The sequence below is a fragment of the Ceratotherium simum genome, chromosome 20 (genome assembly GCF_057802395.1).
Source record: "Ceratotherium simum simum isolate JZ-2026a chromosome 20, ASM5780239v1, whole genome shotgun sequence".
Classification (NCBI taxonomy): domain Eukaryota; kingdom Metazoa; phylum Chordata; class Mammalia; order Perissodactyla; family Rhinocerotidae; genus Ceratotherium; species Ceratotherium simum.
In genome coordinates this window covers 37,168,624-37,186,818 of record NC_141919.1, presented here as the reverse complement: position 1 = coordinate 37,186,818, position 18,195 = coordinate 37,168,624, and the positions used below count along the sequence as shown (strand labels likewise).

Genomic DNA, 18,195 nt, shown 5'->3' with positions numbered 1-18,195 from the left:
GGACATTTAGGTTGTTTCTACCTTTTGGCTATTATTAATAATGCTGCTGTGAACAATACTGCCTTAGCATTTACTATCTTCTTGTACAGACCCTTATGGTAAGACAGAGGTGAAAGCTTAGGCTTTCTCATTTTTCCCTGAGCATGCACACAGCTCCATGAATGCATGTGTCCTCTACATTCCCAGGAATATTTCATATCTTTTCAAAACTCTTATGGACATCTCATTCCCCAGCTTTTCCTTTTAAGCTACTTGGTTAATATATTTTTCGACCTCATTCATCACCTCAGGCAGCCTGAAGTTAAAACACTTGCCTGTAATTGTGATAATCCCATCAACCCACTCCCTTGCCAGGAAGAAGGCTGTTCACACTGAAAGAGATCAGAGTCATCTTTTTAATTGGGGTCTTCTTGGGAACCATCGCACAGGTCAAATGATGACAATTATTTGCGAATGAGTCTTTAAAGGAGCTCCAGCTCTATTCTGCTTCTTCTGGCAGCTGCCAGGCTGCATGGGGAATATGGACCATCATTTTTTCCCAGGCTACTGCTGAGTTGGAAGAGTGGGGGATGGGACTAAGGTGAATTAAAATGCCACAAACTTTCCTGCTCTTATTTAGATTCAGCTGTTTTTCTTGAATAAACACTCCCTAGATCATGGCAAGTCTTTGGTTAATTTCCAGAGTTCCATAGAGGAATTAAAAGTGTTCCTCAATATGCACAGAAAGTCTCAATAAAATGCTTTATAGTTTTCAGGTAAAATACTTTTATTTGATCTTGAATCTTTTTATTTATTTGTTTTTTCTGGTGAGGAAGATTAGCCCTGAGCTAACATCTGTAGCCAATCCTCCTCTGTTTGCTGAGGAAGATTGGCCCTGAGCCAGCATCTGTGCCCGTCTTCCTCCATTTTATATGTGGGACACCTGCCACAGCATGGCTTGATAAGCAGTGTGCAGGTCTGTGCCTGGGATCTGAACCCGTAAACCCCGGGCTGCTGAAGCGGAGTGTGTGAACTTAACCACTATGCTACCGGGCCAGCCCCTGATCTTGAATCTTTTTAAAGATAAGGAACTCATTGTTTAGAAAACTTGTAACTTCCTTGAGCCATCAATTAATTGCCTTAGGAATATTACATTAACCCTTAGAAGATTAGGTTCTGTATCCAGTGTTACGAAAATGTTGATCCCTGACCATTTTTGCCCATTTTTTTCATTGCTTTTATTATGGAGGAGTAAATTTTCAAAGTCCTTACACTAATAGTGATACATACTAGAACAAGGATGAACTTTCAAAACATTATGCTAAGTGAAAGACGCAGACACAAAAGGCCACATATTGTATGATTCTATCTGTATGAAACGTCTAGAATAGGCAAATCCATATAGACAGAACGTAGATTAGTGGTTGCCTAGAGCTAGGAGAGATGGGGGAATAAAAGGATGATAGCTAAAGGGTACCAGGTCTCTTTTTGAGGTTATGAAAATGTTCTAAAACTGATTTTGGTGATGGTGGCATAACTTTGTCAATATTGTAACAACCAGTAGATTAAATGAGAGAATTGTATGGTATGTGAATTATATTTCATTAAAATTATTACAAAAAAATAATAATAGTGGGTGATTTGAAATAACTAGACAGAAAATTAGCAAGGATATGGAAGAGTTGAACATCATTATTAACCAACTACACCTAATAGATATACATAGAACACTGAACCCAACAATGGCAGAATACACATTCTTCTCAAGTGCACACGGAACAGTCTCCAGGATCTACTATATGTTAGGCCACAAAACAAGTCTTAAATTTTTAAAAACCAGATCATAGAAAGTAACATCCAGTGTAAGTTTGGAACACGGGTCAGGTTTGGGTATAAGCCTACTCTGAGAATGAAGCCAGAACACAGTTCTTATTAGTATAACTAGTATAATACTAATCCTTTATAATTAAAACATTTCTAAGTATTGCTTGAATCAAAGCACTAGAATTTAAGTGTAATTTACAATTATGTGTGATAGCGATTTAAAAATTATTTCCTAAAATAATGAAAAGAATTCTTCCGTGTAAAACAACAAATTTCCAACAAATCATTCCTTGTATAAGCAAATACCTTTAAGAATGGAGACTTAAGGAACAAACAATCTTTTCTTATTCATTTGCTTTAAAATTAAATTATGATAACCAGCAATAAGGTACAATGTGTCTAAAAATTGTTGCAGAAAACTCATTTCACCTGAGTAAAAGAAGCATAGATAAGTTATAGGAACACATTAAGATAAATATTTATATTAGAATCTTCACATTTTATACTAGCGTTTGCAAAGAGGAAATGAGGCAATTACTAGTTAATAATGTGATTTATAATGATAAATTCAAAGTTTTAGACATGGGCAAATGGGCAAGCTAAATGCATTTATGGAGACTGCATTTAAAATCCAAGATATAACACAAAAAAGATGATATAAAAATGTTAAGAAGAGACAAACTAAGTGGAAAAGGAATGCTAGTAAAGTGTCTGTCTTTTTGATTTGGAGTTCACTTTCTCATGTAGGTTGTTCCTTAATGTGACCTTATTAAAGAAACCTAAGTATTAAACTAATTACATTAGTTAGCAGTGCCTGGGAATTTTTTTTTAACTCATAGACATGTCTTATCACAAATACAAACCAAACAACACATGTAAAACAAAATATCCACTTTTATAATATACTCTATTATAATTTATTTTTAAAGGTCCCTTTACCTTTATTGTCTGTCTACTTGTCTGAAATCGTTGATCAGATACTTGCTGCTGATGAAGAAGCTTTTCATTGACTTCTTTATATTCTTTAACAGACAATTCTGCTGTTTTTTTGGCATTCTGAAGTACACTGTTTTGTTGTTGCAAGGATATAATCCGTTCTCGTAATAAAATAATATTGCTACTTGATTTCTGAGCAGTTATGTTTTTCCACTTTTCTCTGTTAACTATATAAAAATAATGTTCATAATATTTTAAAAATCACATTAAATTTAAAAGATATTGTTAATTTCATATGCAGTCTTACCTTTGGTAGGAACTGTTGTATGTGAACTCTTTTGAATATTACCATTTTTCTTTTGAAAAGTTGGTTTTTTGGTATTCTTATAATGATAATCCTAAATTGGAAGGTTTCATAAAAATTAGATTATTACTCAATAACAACTTCAAGTGAACCAATATAATAAATAATATTTCGTTACTTATAACTATATTTATTTATGCAGAGTTAAAAAGATCTAGACAATAAAATTCTATAATTGATACCAAGAACTCATAATATGTACACTAACGTTGACCTAGCAGGCAGAAGTTACAAATATAAAATCAACCTAAAGGTAGTAGAAATTTAACCTAGGGACAGTTTAAAAATCTAGGAGTAAATACACTAGAAGCAACAGAAATAAAATAAGAATATTTAATAACTTATTCTCTGAGAATCTAATTCCTTTTCTCAAGCAGGTTCTCTGTTGCAGGTAGACTGATGGATCCCTTCTGATAAATGAAGTTAAAATGATGTTGATGATAATAAAGTAACTTTTCTTGAAGCTGTACGTTTTCCTCATGGCATTGCAATACACTGAGGCTAAATAAAATGAAGCCATGTTGTTGACTTTTGTTCCAAAATGTTCACCAATTTTAAAAGCTTTCCCAAAGCAAAATTTTAAATAGGAATATGTTTCAAAAATATTGTAAATCCTAATAATAAAATACATGGTCTTGTTTAAGAATTTATCGGCTGGGAAAGAGAAACAATATCAATCTAAAAAACTATTTCTTTTTAAAAAAAAGAAAATTTTTTCAAAGATCCCAATTCAGGAACAAATGAATAATTATAGTAAAAATGGAAGGAAAAAATAAATTTGATCCAATGTTACTTTGACAATGAGCCATATATTTTATGGTGATGGATACATAAATTATACTATATTATATCTAAGGTATGGCCCTAAAGTAATAGAACTGATTTATTAACATAAATACCAGAAACCCCTATCTAAGATAGGGTTTTCCTTTAAACTAATTACTTCTCTTTAACTATGTTTCATTTCTCAAAATATTTTTGAAATGCTTCCTTTGAACTTGTCTTCAGGACCAGTATACAAGATTATTTTTAAAAATGTTTCATTGCTTTATTAAGATTCAAGTGCCAAACATGTACTGAGCACTGTAAAAAGATCCAAAACAGAACTACCAAATTACCAATATTAGTCTCCAGACTTGGTATCAAATTAACTGGACCTAAAATAAAAAAGAATTGGGCTTTCATTTTTAGTATTATTACTGACTGGAAATTCAGAAAAATTCTTATATTTTGAAACAAGCACACTTAAAATGCTTGTTAAAAACACTTTAAAAAAGCACAATTTTTAACAAGGCAAAATATTAAAGGAAATTCTGAGGCTAAAAATGAAGTGAAAGCAGGAATCCAGAGAGACAAGTGACCAACAAAGTAGCCAGCAAAACAGAGCACAAATGACAATCCCTTGTGACCTTGAAATTCCATTTAAACAGCAGCACAGAATACAGAAGGCAGGGAAGAAAGCTCAGGCACCAATTCAAGATGAGAAATTTGAGGTCACAAAGCTGGGACATTCTGTGGTATCAACAGTTTGTACCTATTTTATTGCTGAATAGTATTCCATTGTACGGATGTACCACTGTTTGTTTAACCATTTCGCTATTGAAGAAAATTTTGGTTGTTGCCAGTTTTTGGCGATTAAAAATAAAACTGTTATGATCGTTCATGTATAGGTTTTCTGGATAAACATAAATTTTCATTTCTGTGGGATAAGCACTCAAGAGTGAGATAGCTGGGTTGTATGGTGAGTGTATGACTATTTTTATTTTTTTAAAGAAACTGCCACGGTTGCCCAGAGTTCTATATCACTTGATATTCACAGTACCATTGTATAAGGGATCTAGTTTTTTGCATCCTTGCCAGCATTTGGTATTGTCACTATTTTTATTTTAGCTATTCTAATAGATGTATGTCTCTTCAGGGTCTTAATCTGCATTTCCCTGATAGTGATGTTGAACAACTTTATATGCGCTTTTTTGCCATCCATTTATCCTTTTCAGTGAACTGTCTGTTCACGTCTTTTGCCTGTGTTCTAAATGGATTGTTTGATTTTCTACTGCTGAGTTTTGAAAAAAAATCTTTGTTTATTCAAGATAGGAGTCCTTTGTCAGATATATTTGTAAATATATTTTAATGGATAAATTGTGGTATATTGAGGTTTGTAAATACTCCCTCCCAGTCTGTAGCATATCTTTTTATCTTCTTAATAGGGTCTTCCACAAGCAAAAGTTCTTAATTTTGATTAAATCCAATTTATTGATTTTCTTTTTAGGGATCATGCTTTTGGTATCATGTCTAAAAACCCTTCAGCAAGCCCTAAGTCCCAAAGATTTTCTTTTACGTTTCATTCTAAAAGTTTTATAATTTGATGTTTTACATTTATGTCTGTGATCCATTTCAAGATAATTTTTGTCTAAGGTATGAGGTTTAGGTATAGGTACATTTTTTTATGTAAGGATATCCAATTATTCCAGCACTATTTGTTGAAAAGACTATACTTCCTCTATTGAACTGCCTTTGCACATTTGTCAAAAATCAGTTGTTCATACTTGGGGACCCATTTCTAGGTTCTCTATCCCATTATGTAAGTAATAAACCTTTTTTTCGCTCTTGGTGGGTATTAGGGGTCATCAATCTTGACATCAAACTGATTGCTGGACACTGATGCCACCCACTGTGGGGCAAACACAAAATAGCTACCTTATTTTTTGGTTAAAATTTCCATTTGGTTCTTTTTTCTATCTCCTATTTCTTTGCTAAGACTTTCTATTTCATTCTTGAGATGTTTTATTTTTTCATTTGTTTCAAGCCTATTCATAACTGCTTGGTGAAGCATTTTTATAATAGCTACTTTAAATACTTGTCGTATAGTTCCAACATCTGTGTCATCTTGATGTTGGCTTCTGTTGATTGTCTTTTTTCATTCAAGTTGAGGTCTCCCTAGTTTCTTGGTATGATGAGTGATTTTTAGCTGTATCTTGGACATTTGGGGTATTATGTTTCAAGACTCTGGATCTTGTTTAAACGTTCCATTTTAGCAGGCCTCCTCTGACACCACACTGGTGGGGCAAGGGAGCACCACCTCAGTACTGCCAGTTGGGGAGAGAAGTCTAGACTCTGCTGACACCCTGGTTAGGGAGGAGCACCTCATTACTGTTTGGTAGGGCTGGAAGTTCAGGCTCCCCAAAGGCCTCTGCTGCTGATACCACCCTGGCTGAGAGATCAAGCATGGCCTTGTTTCTGCTCCTCACTTGGCCTCCACTGACACCGTCGAGAGTGGGTAGGAGGCTTTATAGATATGGGAGGTGATGAAAGCCCTCAACTCTGTACTTGGCCTCTGAAATCACCCTGGTAGGAAGGGAGAGGGCCATCTCTTTACTGCCAGATGGGGATGGATGTCCAGCTCCCTATATGGCCTCCAATTACATGGATGGGAGAGAGTCCTTACCATTTGCTCCTTACCTGGTCTTCTCTAACACCACCCTGATGTGAGAGGAGGAGCAGGGGTGCTTCCTTCTACCAGGTGAGAGTGAAAGTCTAGGTTCCCCACCAGGTCTTTACTGATGGGGGTAGAGGTAGGGTTGCAATTTTTCCTGCAGTTTGGCTAGAGTAGGGTGGTTATTATATAAAAGTTTTCTGTCTTGCTGGGTTGTCCCTTTCCTGGTCTTTTGATTAGAGAGAATAGGATTTTATTGGGGGCTTTTACTGTCTGACCTATTGGCGTTTCCAAGTTGCAGGTTTCTTCAGCATCTAGGTCAGGATACACGAGGCAGAATGAAAACCCAGAGAACTCCTCGACCACGTTGTTCCTTGAGTCCTGAGATCCCTAGCTGGCCTGTCTTCTCTCTACTTTTCAGAGTGTTCTTATTGTTTTATTATGAATTTATATTAATATAATCCCTATCATTAGCACACAGGGTGTTTTGTTAAACTTCAGAAGCTGATTCTAAATTCATTTTGAAGAACAAAGGACCAAGAATACTGAAGAAACTCTTGAAGAACAACAAGATGGGGGACTTGTTCTATTATCAATCAAGACTACTATAAAATAACAGTAATGAGACAGCATGATGTAGATAAATATACTGATGGAACAGAAGAAACAGTCTAGAGACATACCCACAAGTATATGCACATTTGATTTACAACAAAGGTGGCACTGTTGAACACAGCAGCGAAAAATGTGAAACTTAATCCCTATCTTACATCACATGCAAAAATCAATGCCAGACAGACATGAAAATCAAAATAGTAAATTAGATAATATAGAAAAAGATAACAAGGAAAGTAGTATAAGAATATATCTAAGTTGGAGGAGGTAAAAAATTATTATACAGAAAACAAAAAGTGCTATTCATACAGGAAAAAAAAATTGATAAATTTGATCACGTTAGAATTAAGATGTGCTGTTCCTTAAGACTCATTAAGAGTGAAAAGACACAGAATGGAGTAGGGCAAGATATCTATAATGTATATAAGCAACAAAAGGCTCATACATAAGAACTCCTACAAATGAATAAGAAAAATACAGACAACTCATTTGTAAAATGGGCAGCAATTTGAAGAAGCAATTTACTAAAGAATTCCAAATGGTCAATAATCATGGGAAAGTACTCAACACCTTATTAGTAATCACAGAAATGGAAATTAAATCCACAACAATATACCTCAATATACATACAAAGTGGCTGAAATGAGACAGACTAACATACCAAGTGTTAATGAGGAGCAGTAAAAAGTTTCACAGACTGCTGGTAGGTACAACAAATTGGTACAACACGTTGGAAAACAGCATTATCAACTAAATGCTAGAAACACATAATCTATGGTGCAGTAATTCCACCCCTAGGTATTTCACTACAGAAATGTCCACACTCGCAATAGAAGACATGAACAAGAATATTCATTACATTATTTGCAAGAAATCCAAAGTTAAGCTACCCAAAATTCAGCAGTAGAATGGATAAATTGTGGTATATTCAGATAATTAAATACTATATACAGTAATGAAAATGAATAAACTCCACATAACACTGAGCAAAAGAATCCAGACACAAAAGAAGACATACTGTATAGATTCCATAAAGTTAAAAACAGGCAAAATTAAACATAATGTTAAGAGAGAGAAAATTATAAAGAAAGTGAGAGGGGTGATTAAATTAGAGATAATGGTTATCTTTGGGGTTAGTGAGAAGTTCTAATATTTTCAAAACACACTTGCTACAATTTGTCAACATTTATTTTCTGACTGTCCATAATGTACATAGATCTATTCAAAGTAGTTTATACTAATAGAATTATGAGTTACTTTTATTGACAAACTCATTAAGCTGCACATAAATGACTGCAACTAAACAAAATTCCCAACCAAATCATACGTGGCAAAATAGAAGACTTCTATAAAATCTATCTATCAACCAACCAATCAATCAACAGGCAGTGAGCATATAATTCTTCATTTGAACTTTATTCCAGCGGTAACTAAAATAGACTTTTGTCATCTTTGCACTTTTTCCTTCACAGTTCTGGCCAGATCTCAAAAAATAAAGATTTTTGGATTTGGTTTTAAAAGAACTCTATAGGTTAATTCAAAGACAATCTGATTTTTTACAACAAAATAAAATGATCTTTCCTCAGTTTTTCACTGATTTACGATGAACAGGTAAACCTTTTGGTGACATGATGTAACGGTGGTAAGAATTATTGAATAAGTTGTTGTAAAACATTAATTTTTTAAGATTTAAAATACATTGGGGAATTAGGTAGAAATCAAAAATTTAAAGATTTAGTCAGACCAAATAACTTTATCATCATGAAGGCTAATATAAAAACAAAAGATTCTTTACTTGGTATATTTCATATTCCTAAAAACAATAATGAGCTTATTATCACCTTTATTTTTTTTTGCTGAGATTATAAATACCTTAAGATTTATACTTAAAAGAATAATATCTATTTTCATTTTCATCTACGCAAAAGATTGTAACAAACTGGTACTGGTGAGTATTTTCACTGCATACTTCCAAGAAAACAATTTTTTAAGGATTCAAATTAAATCACTGGCAACAAAAATTGATTTAAGTTATGAAGCATAAGATAAAATTAAAAACAGCTTATAATTAAGCAAAATTGCATCGTATACCTTTGGGGTCTTGCCATCTATATTTGAATATATTTGTACTATTTTTTTTCCTTGTATTTGGCTGTCTTCTGTTTGGTCACTTTCTTTTTGGTCTCTTCCATCTTCCGTAGGACTTATTTTCTGGGATGTTTCTACAATAATTGTTCCCAAACTTTGAGAGGTCTGTGTTTCAGAATCACTGCTTTTGGAAAAAAAGGGGAGACACAAAACCCAAGAAGAAAAGTAGTTAAATGTACCTCTTTTAAGTTCAAGACCAAATAATATTACAGTAGATACTGCATATAAAACTCTAAGTGAAATTTGAGCATTTACTGGTTCTTAATGTTGAGAGAAAATTAGTCTAAATATATTTTAAAGATTTTATTTATTTATTTTTTCCCCCCAAAGCCCCAGTAGATAGTTGCATGTCACAGCTGCACATCCTTCCAGTTGCTGTATGTGGGACGCGGCCCCAGCATAGCCGGAGAAGTGGTGCGCACCCGGGATCCGAACCCGGGCTGCCAGCAGCGGAGCGCATGCACTTAACCGCTAAGCCACGGAGCCGGCCCAGTCTAAATATATTTTAAATTATAAAATCTCATCAAGAAATTAGATTATCTATTATCAAATGACTACTAGCATCACTTCTATAGTATTTCTCTAAGTGTCAACTCAGGAAGCACATATTTTAACACTTCCAGGGTTGGAGCACTCACTACTCTTTGAGCCAGAGCGGAAAGCTTTAACCTTTCTAACAGAAAGGTTTCCCTTAGTCTGGGACAAAATTTGAATCTCTGAGGCTTTTGCCCATTGAGCCCAGTTCCATCTCGTATAGCCATTCATCATTCAATAAAATACTTGTGAAGCACCAACTATGTGCCAGGCACTTTTCTGGGCACAAGAGATAAAGTAGTAAGTGAATAAAGTAGATAAAAACCCCTGCCCTCATGTAGCTTTCATCCTAATGGGGCTGGGGGAGAGGTAACAAATAAGAATAAGTAAAATATATAGTATGTTAATAGTTTGTGTTAAAGAGAGAAAATAAAGCAAGGGAAGAAGATTAGAAGTGTGGAAGTTGAGTAGAACACACAAGTAAGCCCAATTCCTTTTCCACATCAATGATCTTTTAACTATTTGGACACAGTTATATGATACTTGAGACATCTCTAAGAAAAGCAGCCTTAGCTTGTTCAAATATTCCTGACATGTATGCTTCTGGGATGCTTTCCCACCCTGGTCACTCCTGAATGTGCTCCAGCTTATCTTGATGGAGCATTATGTCCAGAAGTCAATTTTGTATCACAAGTGTACCACAAGAAGTTACTTAGGAGAACTCTTGGTAGATGCAGACAAAAATTGTGTAAGCGTTTCTGTCAAGTATATTGTACTGTACACTCACATAGGATGTAACAAAACCTCCTAAAATATTTTTACATACACTATTTGCAAAGTTTCATATTTTTCCCACTGTATAGTTGAGCAATTGGGATTTCATAGCCAAGTAAAGGACCCTGCAGTCATTTGTATCACCATATCTTCCCAGTCTACTAAGATCCTTGCAGATTTTCATTCTATTTTGTGAAGTATTTTCCATCACTTTCAATGTCACGTTATCCACAAATTTGATAAATACGCTTTGCTGAAATTCTGTTTTCCTTCTTTAAGGTATTAATAACTCCTCCTGCTTATCACCCATCACAGAATGAGCACTGATAAAGGTAATTCTTACATCAGGACCCACAAAATGCAGCTGCCCCAGTGGCCTGGTCCATGTCAGTAATCTAAACCTAAGTCAGCTGCACTTAAGGGAAACGCCTCACTGTCAAGGACACCTAACATACACCAATCACAATCCTGCAACTCAACTTTAGCTAGTTTACCTTACCCTAGAAAACAGGACCCGCTGCCTTATCAGGAAATCCCGACCTCCTAGCCAATCACCCTGTTTCCACACTGCCTCTTCTAACGCTCTAGAAAACTCCCTCTTACCCAGGATCCCCGGGAAAGAGTACTCCACTGCTTATTAGGAACTGTACTCCCCCAACCCATGGACTGTATTCCCTTGAATAAAGGACTTCAAACTCGTTACTAACTTGTATTATTTTTGTCAAATGACAGCAGGCTCTTGTAATATTATTCAACTATGGTAAATAAATATTAATAAAGTAATAACTATATAATATAGTATTTTATATATATAAAGGATGAACTTCAATTTTTATCAGTATCCAAGTAAATTTCTTATATTTCAGACTATGAAAAGCTAAAAGAGAGAGAATTTTCTGAAGTCCTGAAGCTCACTGTGAGATTTCTAATTGAGAATACTTTGCAGCTGAGTGATTCCTGAGACTGTTCTGTCAGGCAGGAAATGTAACATTTAATCCTCACAGTGTAAAATCAAGTTTCATTGTTAAATCACTTAAATGACAATCCTGTTTTAAGAGATATTGTGTGATACATCTCCCAAAATATGTAACTTTCCGCACATGCACTAATATGATGAAATCAGAATTGAGTGTTATTACTTAACTTTCATGTATTTATTCATACATACATATGAAGGGGAGCAGAATACGTGACCCCAAAATTGCCACTTTGGCATGTGGATTATTTTGAGCTAAAGGCAATCAAAACCCAGCAGATTCAGGAAAAGCTCTTTACCTCCGCCCTCAACTGCCTAAATTTACATTGAAAAGGGGGCCTGTACCAGGAAGAGAGCTATTACCAGAGATACCTTTTTCCCTAAGAAACATCTGCATAACAGGGCAACCTTTGTTTTCCAAACATCTCCTCTGCTTTCCTGTGAATAGTCTTCTTCTCCTTTGTATCCCCAGACCCATACCCTTTCCTTAGCTCAGGATGTTATACAAGCCTCAATCACCTGGCTGCCTTTTGAGCCTCATATCTTTGGGGTTCCTGTACATAGAAAATTAAATTTGTTTTTCTCCTGTTAATCTGTTTTACCTCAATTTAATTATTAGACCAGCCGAAGAACCTAAAAGGGAAGAAAGGAAGATTTTTCCTCCTCAGCACATACTCACACATGAGTAAACTGCATCACTATACCATGAAAAGTGTGGTAAGTGCCAACTGGCTGATATATAATTAGCAGCTAAAACTAGAATTTCCTTGAAGACATAGATAAATGCTTAGTGGGTTTTAAGCTAAGTAGGATTTTATCTCTAATTGCTTTTGAGAACACAGAAGAAAACCTTAGAAGAGGTTTACTTAGAAGAGGTAACAAAAAAATGGGAACACAAATTTGGTCCTTCTTCCTTACCTTCATAAATTAGTTTTTGAGTTTTTTTTGCCTGAAGACAAGGGGTTTGACCCAATGATCATTTAAAATAGTGGTTCCCAAAATTGTCTGTATATAAGAATCAGCTGGAGAGCTTCAAAAAGTACTGAAGCTTGTATCCCACCCCAGAAGTTATGATTTAATTGTTATGGGGTGTGGCCTGAGCTTTGGATGTTTTAAAAGATCCCAGGTTATTCTAATGTGCAAACAAGTTTGAGAACCACATTTTAAGATACATTTCAGTTCTAAGTCTGTGATTAAGAAAACTATCCAGAGACATCCCAAATCTAAAACAGACTACTATTGGGGATTAAAAAAAAAAAAAAAAGAACTTGGGAAAATAAAAGGAAATACATGCCATTATAAAAACAAAACAGAATTATAGAAAATTGTTCAATTTGTCTGTTAGCAATTCTGGCAACACTGAACTTTCCTATTATCTAGGTATTAAACGAGGTGTTCTATTATCCATTTGTCTCTGTGGTTTTACTGATGTGCTTCAAGTACGTATATGAAGGTATAGCCAGGGGTAAGGGAAAGAAATATTATAGATTTTTAGTATTCTCCCGCTGCTCTTCACTAGGGGTTATATAACTTAAGACTAGGAATTTGCAGAGCTTTAACTTTAAAGAACTAATTTTTAACCAGCATTCAATTAAAGTTGGTACAATGACTTTGCATAATACATACATGAAATAATTAGTGAAGATGGTTCTTAATTTAAAGGATGTTAAACAGCTTGTAGACATCTGGTAACAAGCTGAAATGGGTCATTCAAAATTTATCTAACTAAATTAAGGGGGAAAAATGTTTCTCCTCCCAGGTTGGCATGTCACAAGATAACTAAACCGACTTAGTAGGCTTGCCTGGGAATCCTTAGCTGTCAGTGGTGAATATGCAAAGGGCCAGCAAATTAAATCAACCTGCCAAACTGTCAATTTCAAGCCTCATGACTGCATGAAAATAGCATCACTGGAAGAAATCAAGCATTGCCTTCTTTTGGGTTTCTTGGCACCTATTCAAATACTCATGCAGTTGTGGCTAATTTTGCATGCAAATTTCAGTCAATAAGCTCAGAACAAGACCTCCCAAGATATTTCAAAGGATCTGACAGTATTTTTTCTGAATACCAAATCGACAGTAGTTGAAATTCAATCTCCATTTGCTGGTACTTTACATATGCACAGTGTCCCCACCACAGAGCTAAGTTAATGAGAGCCTTACCTGCTTTCACTCACATCCTCCCAGCCGTCCTTGCTGAGGTTCTCAAACACATTGCTCATAACCTTGATGGAGTGATTGAGAACAGTGTGGTAACGACCCACAAAGCACTTTTTCTTGGCGGCTTTAAGTTTCACCTTGGTAGTGGTTGTCTTACAATCGTACTGTCCAGATCTCACTTCCGTGGTGGCAATCTCAGATTCCGCTTTGTCTGCTGAATGCTGCACTTTCTCCATTGAATTCATCAGCTCTTCATTTTCATTTCTCAACCCATTAGCTTCTGCCACTTGTCTCCTTAGGGAAGTGACTTCTCTCTCCAGCTCACTGATTTTTGCTTGAAGTTCAGTTTTGTCTTTTTCTACGTCTTGACTCTCATTTTGTAGCTGTTCTAGCTCTTTTTCTCTGGTCCTTGCATCTTCTTGCTGCTGTTTTAAGAGGGATTTCAGGAAATCATTTTCTTTCATTAATTTTTTATTCCCTTCTTTTAATTTTCTTGACCTCTTCTCAAAAGATTTTAGCCGATTTTCCAATTCAATAACCTAAACAGAAGAGTTTAATTTATTCTTTTAAAAGTCCAAAACCATAATCTACTGTATTTTCATTATTGTTTCTAACTTATGAAAATAAAATTACATTTACCACAAGGACAAAATAAATCTCAAGTACTTAATTTCTAAATAATTCTAAGGTGGTGTAGATAAATACATTCTAAAATGCCATAACACATCTGTTGAATAAAGGACAGATGGTAAAAGAAGTTAAAATTCTACACAAAGTGACACAGAACTAAGTACGCTAATAAACTTTGCAGAGTTTTCTGAGATCATAAGTGCTTTGGATATATAGTCTATTTATCGTGAAAAAAATACTTTCAGAGAAAAACAACTTATACAAAACGTATAAAAATAGGTACACAGAGAAACTTTATTAATAAAACATTTTTCTTCAATATTTAACAATCATATGAAAAACTGATGACCTAAATACAAAATAATCTACTAAGGCCGCTTTTTTCTAAATTAGAAAAATATAATTTTAGTAGTCATGAGGTCCTTAGTTTACACAATACAGGAGCATTTTACCAAAAAAAAAAAAAAGTCTAATAACTGCAAATTATAATTATTTCAAGGTTCCACATGAATTAATTTTTTTCATTTATTTCAAAAAACAATGTTCATGTTTTAGGACACAGAAATGACAACATACAATTCCTGACCTTAAGAAATTTCAAAAAATAGTTGGAAAGAAAGACACTTGCAAAAATAAATCTAATAAAGGGTAGGATCTAAGTGCCATAAGTCTGGGCACAAAGGAAAGAACAATTAATTCTAAACCATGAATACAAAAATTTCAAGGAGGAGTTGATTTTGATTTAAATCTTGAAAAATTCATAATTACTACTGTTTGTAAAGTTCATTTTACCATTTATAAAATAGTTTCATAAACATGATCTCTTCTGATCATCTCAAAAACATGTAAGGTAAGTAGAGCCAATAATTATCTTCCCAGAAGAGGAAATGGAGGCTCTGAAAATTTAAATAATACAATAGAGGTAAACATTTCCTCCTCTGAACTGGAATTCAATTCAGGATTCTGTGCCCCTCCCACTATTCCACAAGCCATATGAGGAAGAAGTGTTACCTGATATGTATGGAAAATGAACAAAGAACCAGAGTGAAGACAGAAACCTAAATGACTCAAAAATTATATGGACTCATATTTACTTTTAAAACACAATTCTTCAAAGGAGAAAACATATGTGATGTACTGACAACGAATGATTTAAAATAATATTCCAGAAATACACAAGATGAAACTCATCCATATTCTTAACACTTTCCAATTTACTGGACTTCACTTATGATGGTGAAGATGAATGTACGTTGTTTCCTAAACATGAGATTCAGTCATCTCTGATTTACCTATCCTTCTGTATCCCTACACTTCTTGTGAGTTCAACTCCCTTCATTTAATTACAGTCATTTACTGATTGGTTATCCTGTCCTGGGACATGCATACTTCCCAATGTAATATGAAGAATCTCAGCTAATTTTAATCACTTTTTTTCCACAGTATGATATACTCATCTACTATTGGACCTATGTCATTATAGGGCTTACTCCTGACCTGGAGTAGAGGTATATGAAAGAGTTTGTACCAGACTATTGTAGACCTCTGTGTATTTCTGCAAAAGAAATTCTATCGTTCCTTCTCAACGCAAATACTTTACTGGAGAGCTGGATAATATGACTTTTTACTTCTTCCAAATCACTCTACCACCAAATTTTATTCCCCATTTAGTAAAAAATAGTACAAACAAATAAGGAATATCACCTTTTTTATAATCTCTTCAGTTTCTCTCAGTGGTTTTTAATCACTGCCTCAAACAGTATACTTTTCATAAATATATTTTAAAATATTTTAGCATGTTAGGATCCAGAGTGGAGTGAGTAAAATAGACTGTATCTTTTTAAATGTATTTTGTGCAAATAAGCAATTACACCTTTCTTTTTTTTTGAGGAAGATTGGCCTTAAGCTAACATCCATTGCCAATCTTCCTCTTTTTGCTGAGGAAGATTAGCCATGAGCTAACATCTCTGCCCATCTTCCTCTATTTTGTATGTGGGACACTGCCACAGCATGATGAGTGGTGCATAGGCCCACGTCCAGGATCCAAACCTGCAAACCCCGGAATACCAAAGGGAGGTGCACGAACAACCACTACACCACGGCGCTGGCCCCAAAATTACACATTTTCAAAAAAATTGATTTTGACAGTGGTGATATAAAAACACAATAAGAAGAAGAAGTGTGGTCTAGGGAAAACTGAATTTTGGTCCAATCTGGATCTCACTTCCAGCTCTGGTTGCTTTACCTGGTAAAATATTTAACCTATTTTACTTTTAGTTTCCTCATCTGTGAAATGGGACTAATAACACCCATCTTGCAGATTGTAAGTATTAAATATAATCATATACCATAATTCCTGGTATACAGTAAGTTCTAAACAATTTATTATCATCATCATCATCTCAGTTATTAGTAATCCTAACAGCTACTTAATAAAATACCTTGAGCTGAAATATAATTACTTGCACTAAATATTGCTGAATTAGCCATTAAATTAACTTTATACATTTGATTAAAATATAATATGTTACAAACAAATGTAGCAAATATACATCTAAAATTTGAGATTTCAATTCTGGAAATTAGCATTATTTTTTCTTTTGACTAAAATCCATTTAAGTTGGAGTATAACTCATAAAAATTTTATATACCAATGGAAAAATGTCTGTTTAAACTCTGTTACATTTAAAATGATTAAAGTTTGTTAACTGCCTAAAGTGAATCCATGTTTCATCATAAGAACTGGTCAGAATTATTTACATTTAAGTTTAAAATGAAGGATAAATAACAAAATAGAGACACTACTTCTAAAGACTTTACAAAGGCAAAGTCCACAGCATGTATTAAAGTGTTATTCAAGGTATACTCTAAAAATTGTTGTTAAACTGGTTTTAAGCCTCCAAAAATAGAAAGGAAAATTTCAATATATATTTGAGAATGAAAGTCTGGGGAATTGTTAAAGGTATTTGGTTTCTGTGCTATAAGTCAGCTCAAGTTCATACTTTTCCTCCAGTAATGAACATTTAAATAAGTTACCAACAAGATGGCTCCTTTCAAAACTGAAATAAAACACTTGACTTTGTGAAGTGTTTGTATTACTTTGCTAGGGCTGCCATAACAAAGTACCACAGACTGGGTAGCTTAAACCCTTATAACTTCATTTTAACTTAATCAATTCTTTAAAGACTCCATCTCCAAATACGGTCACATTCTGTATACTGGGGTTTAGGACTTAGACATAACTTTGGGGGGGACACAATACATCCCATAATAGTGTGAAATGTTAATACATTATTTAAAAAATAATCTCCTACATGTGTCATTTCTACTATGTAAACAAATATTGTTTTCATGTTGTTACTATCTTTTAAAGCTATTTTGAATGAGTTTCATATACATCCTTCTAAAATAAGGAAACTCAAATAAAGGGGTAAATCATGACTCATACAATTACATTAGGTTAATATAAAAAAATAGTGACAAATCAGCATGCTAATTTGACATGTGATCCAATGAAAATAATTCCTGTTGGCTTTTCAAGACTTAAAATGGATTTCTGGATCTACTATGGTAGTAATCATTTATGGCAGTTGAGATGAAATAATGGGTTTCTCTAGCGTTTCTATTCTAAGGCAGTAGATAGTGGCGTAGTATTATAAATCCATAGAGATGAAAATTATACAAAACCTAGCAAACAAAAAAAATATTGTTCTGAAAAAAAGAAGATAAGCTAGTATAAACTGTATGATATTCTAGCTGGTAGTACATACATGATTTCAATCATTCATTTTACCTTAAGGTAAACGAATGTGAGCATTTCTTGTT

At 34.2% G+C, this 18,195-nt stretch overlaps 1 protein-coding gene across 9 annotated transcripts in view; it reads right to left on the bottom strand.

Moving 5' to 3' along the window:
• Window positions 1-18,195, bottom strand: part of CNTLN (centlein) — a 325,461-nt gene that overhangs the window by 90,571 nt on the left and 216,695 nt on the right. For 7 of the 9 annotated variants that reach the window (XM_087444653.1, XM_087444645.1, XM_087444650.1 and 4 more), the window contains 4 exons: window positions 13,744-14,279; window positions 9,243-9,423; window positions 3,047-3,137; window positions 2,743-2,966 (listed from right to left, as the gene is read on the bottom strand). In XM_087444653.1, the coding sequence (XP_087300779.1) occupies window positions 2,743-2,966; window positions 3,047-3,137; window positions 9,243-9,423; window positions 13,744-14,279 (1,032 nt within the window). The remainder of the gene's footprint in view (window positions 1-2,742; window positions 2,967-3,046; window positions 3,138-9,242; window positions 9,424-13,743; window positions 14,280-18,195) is intronic. The other 2 variants (XM_087444646.1, XM_087444651.1) reach the window with 2 other exon arrangements.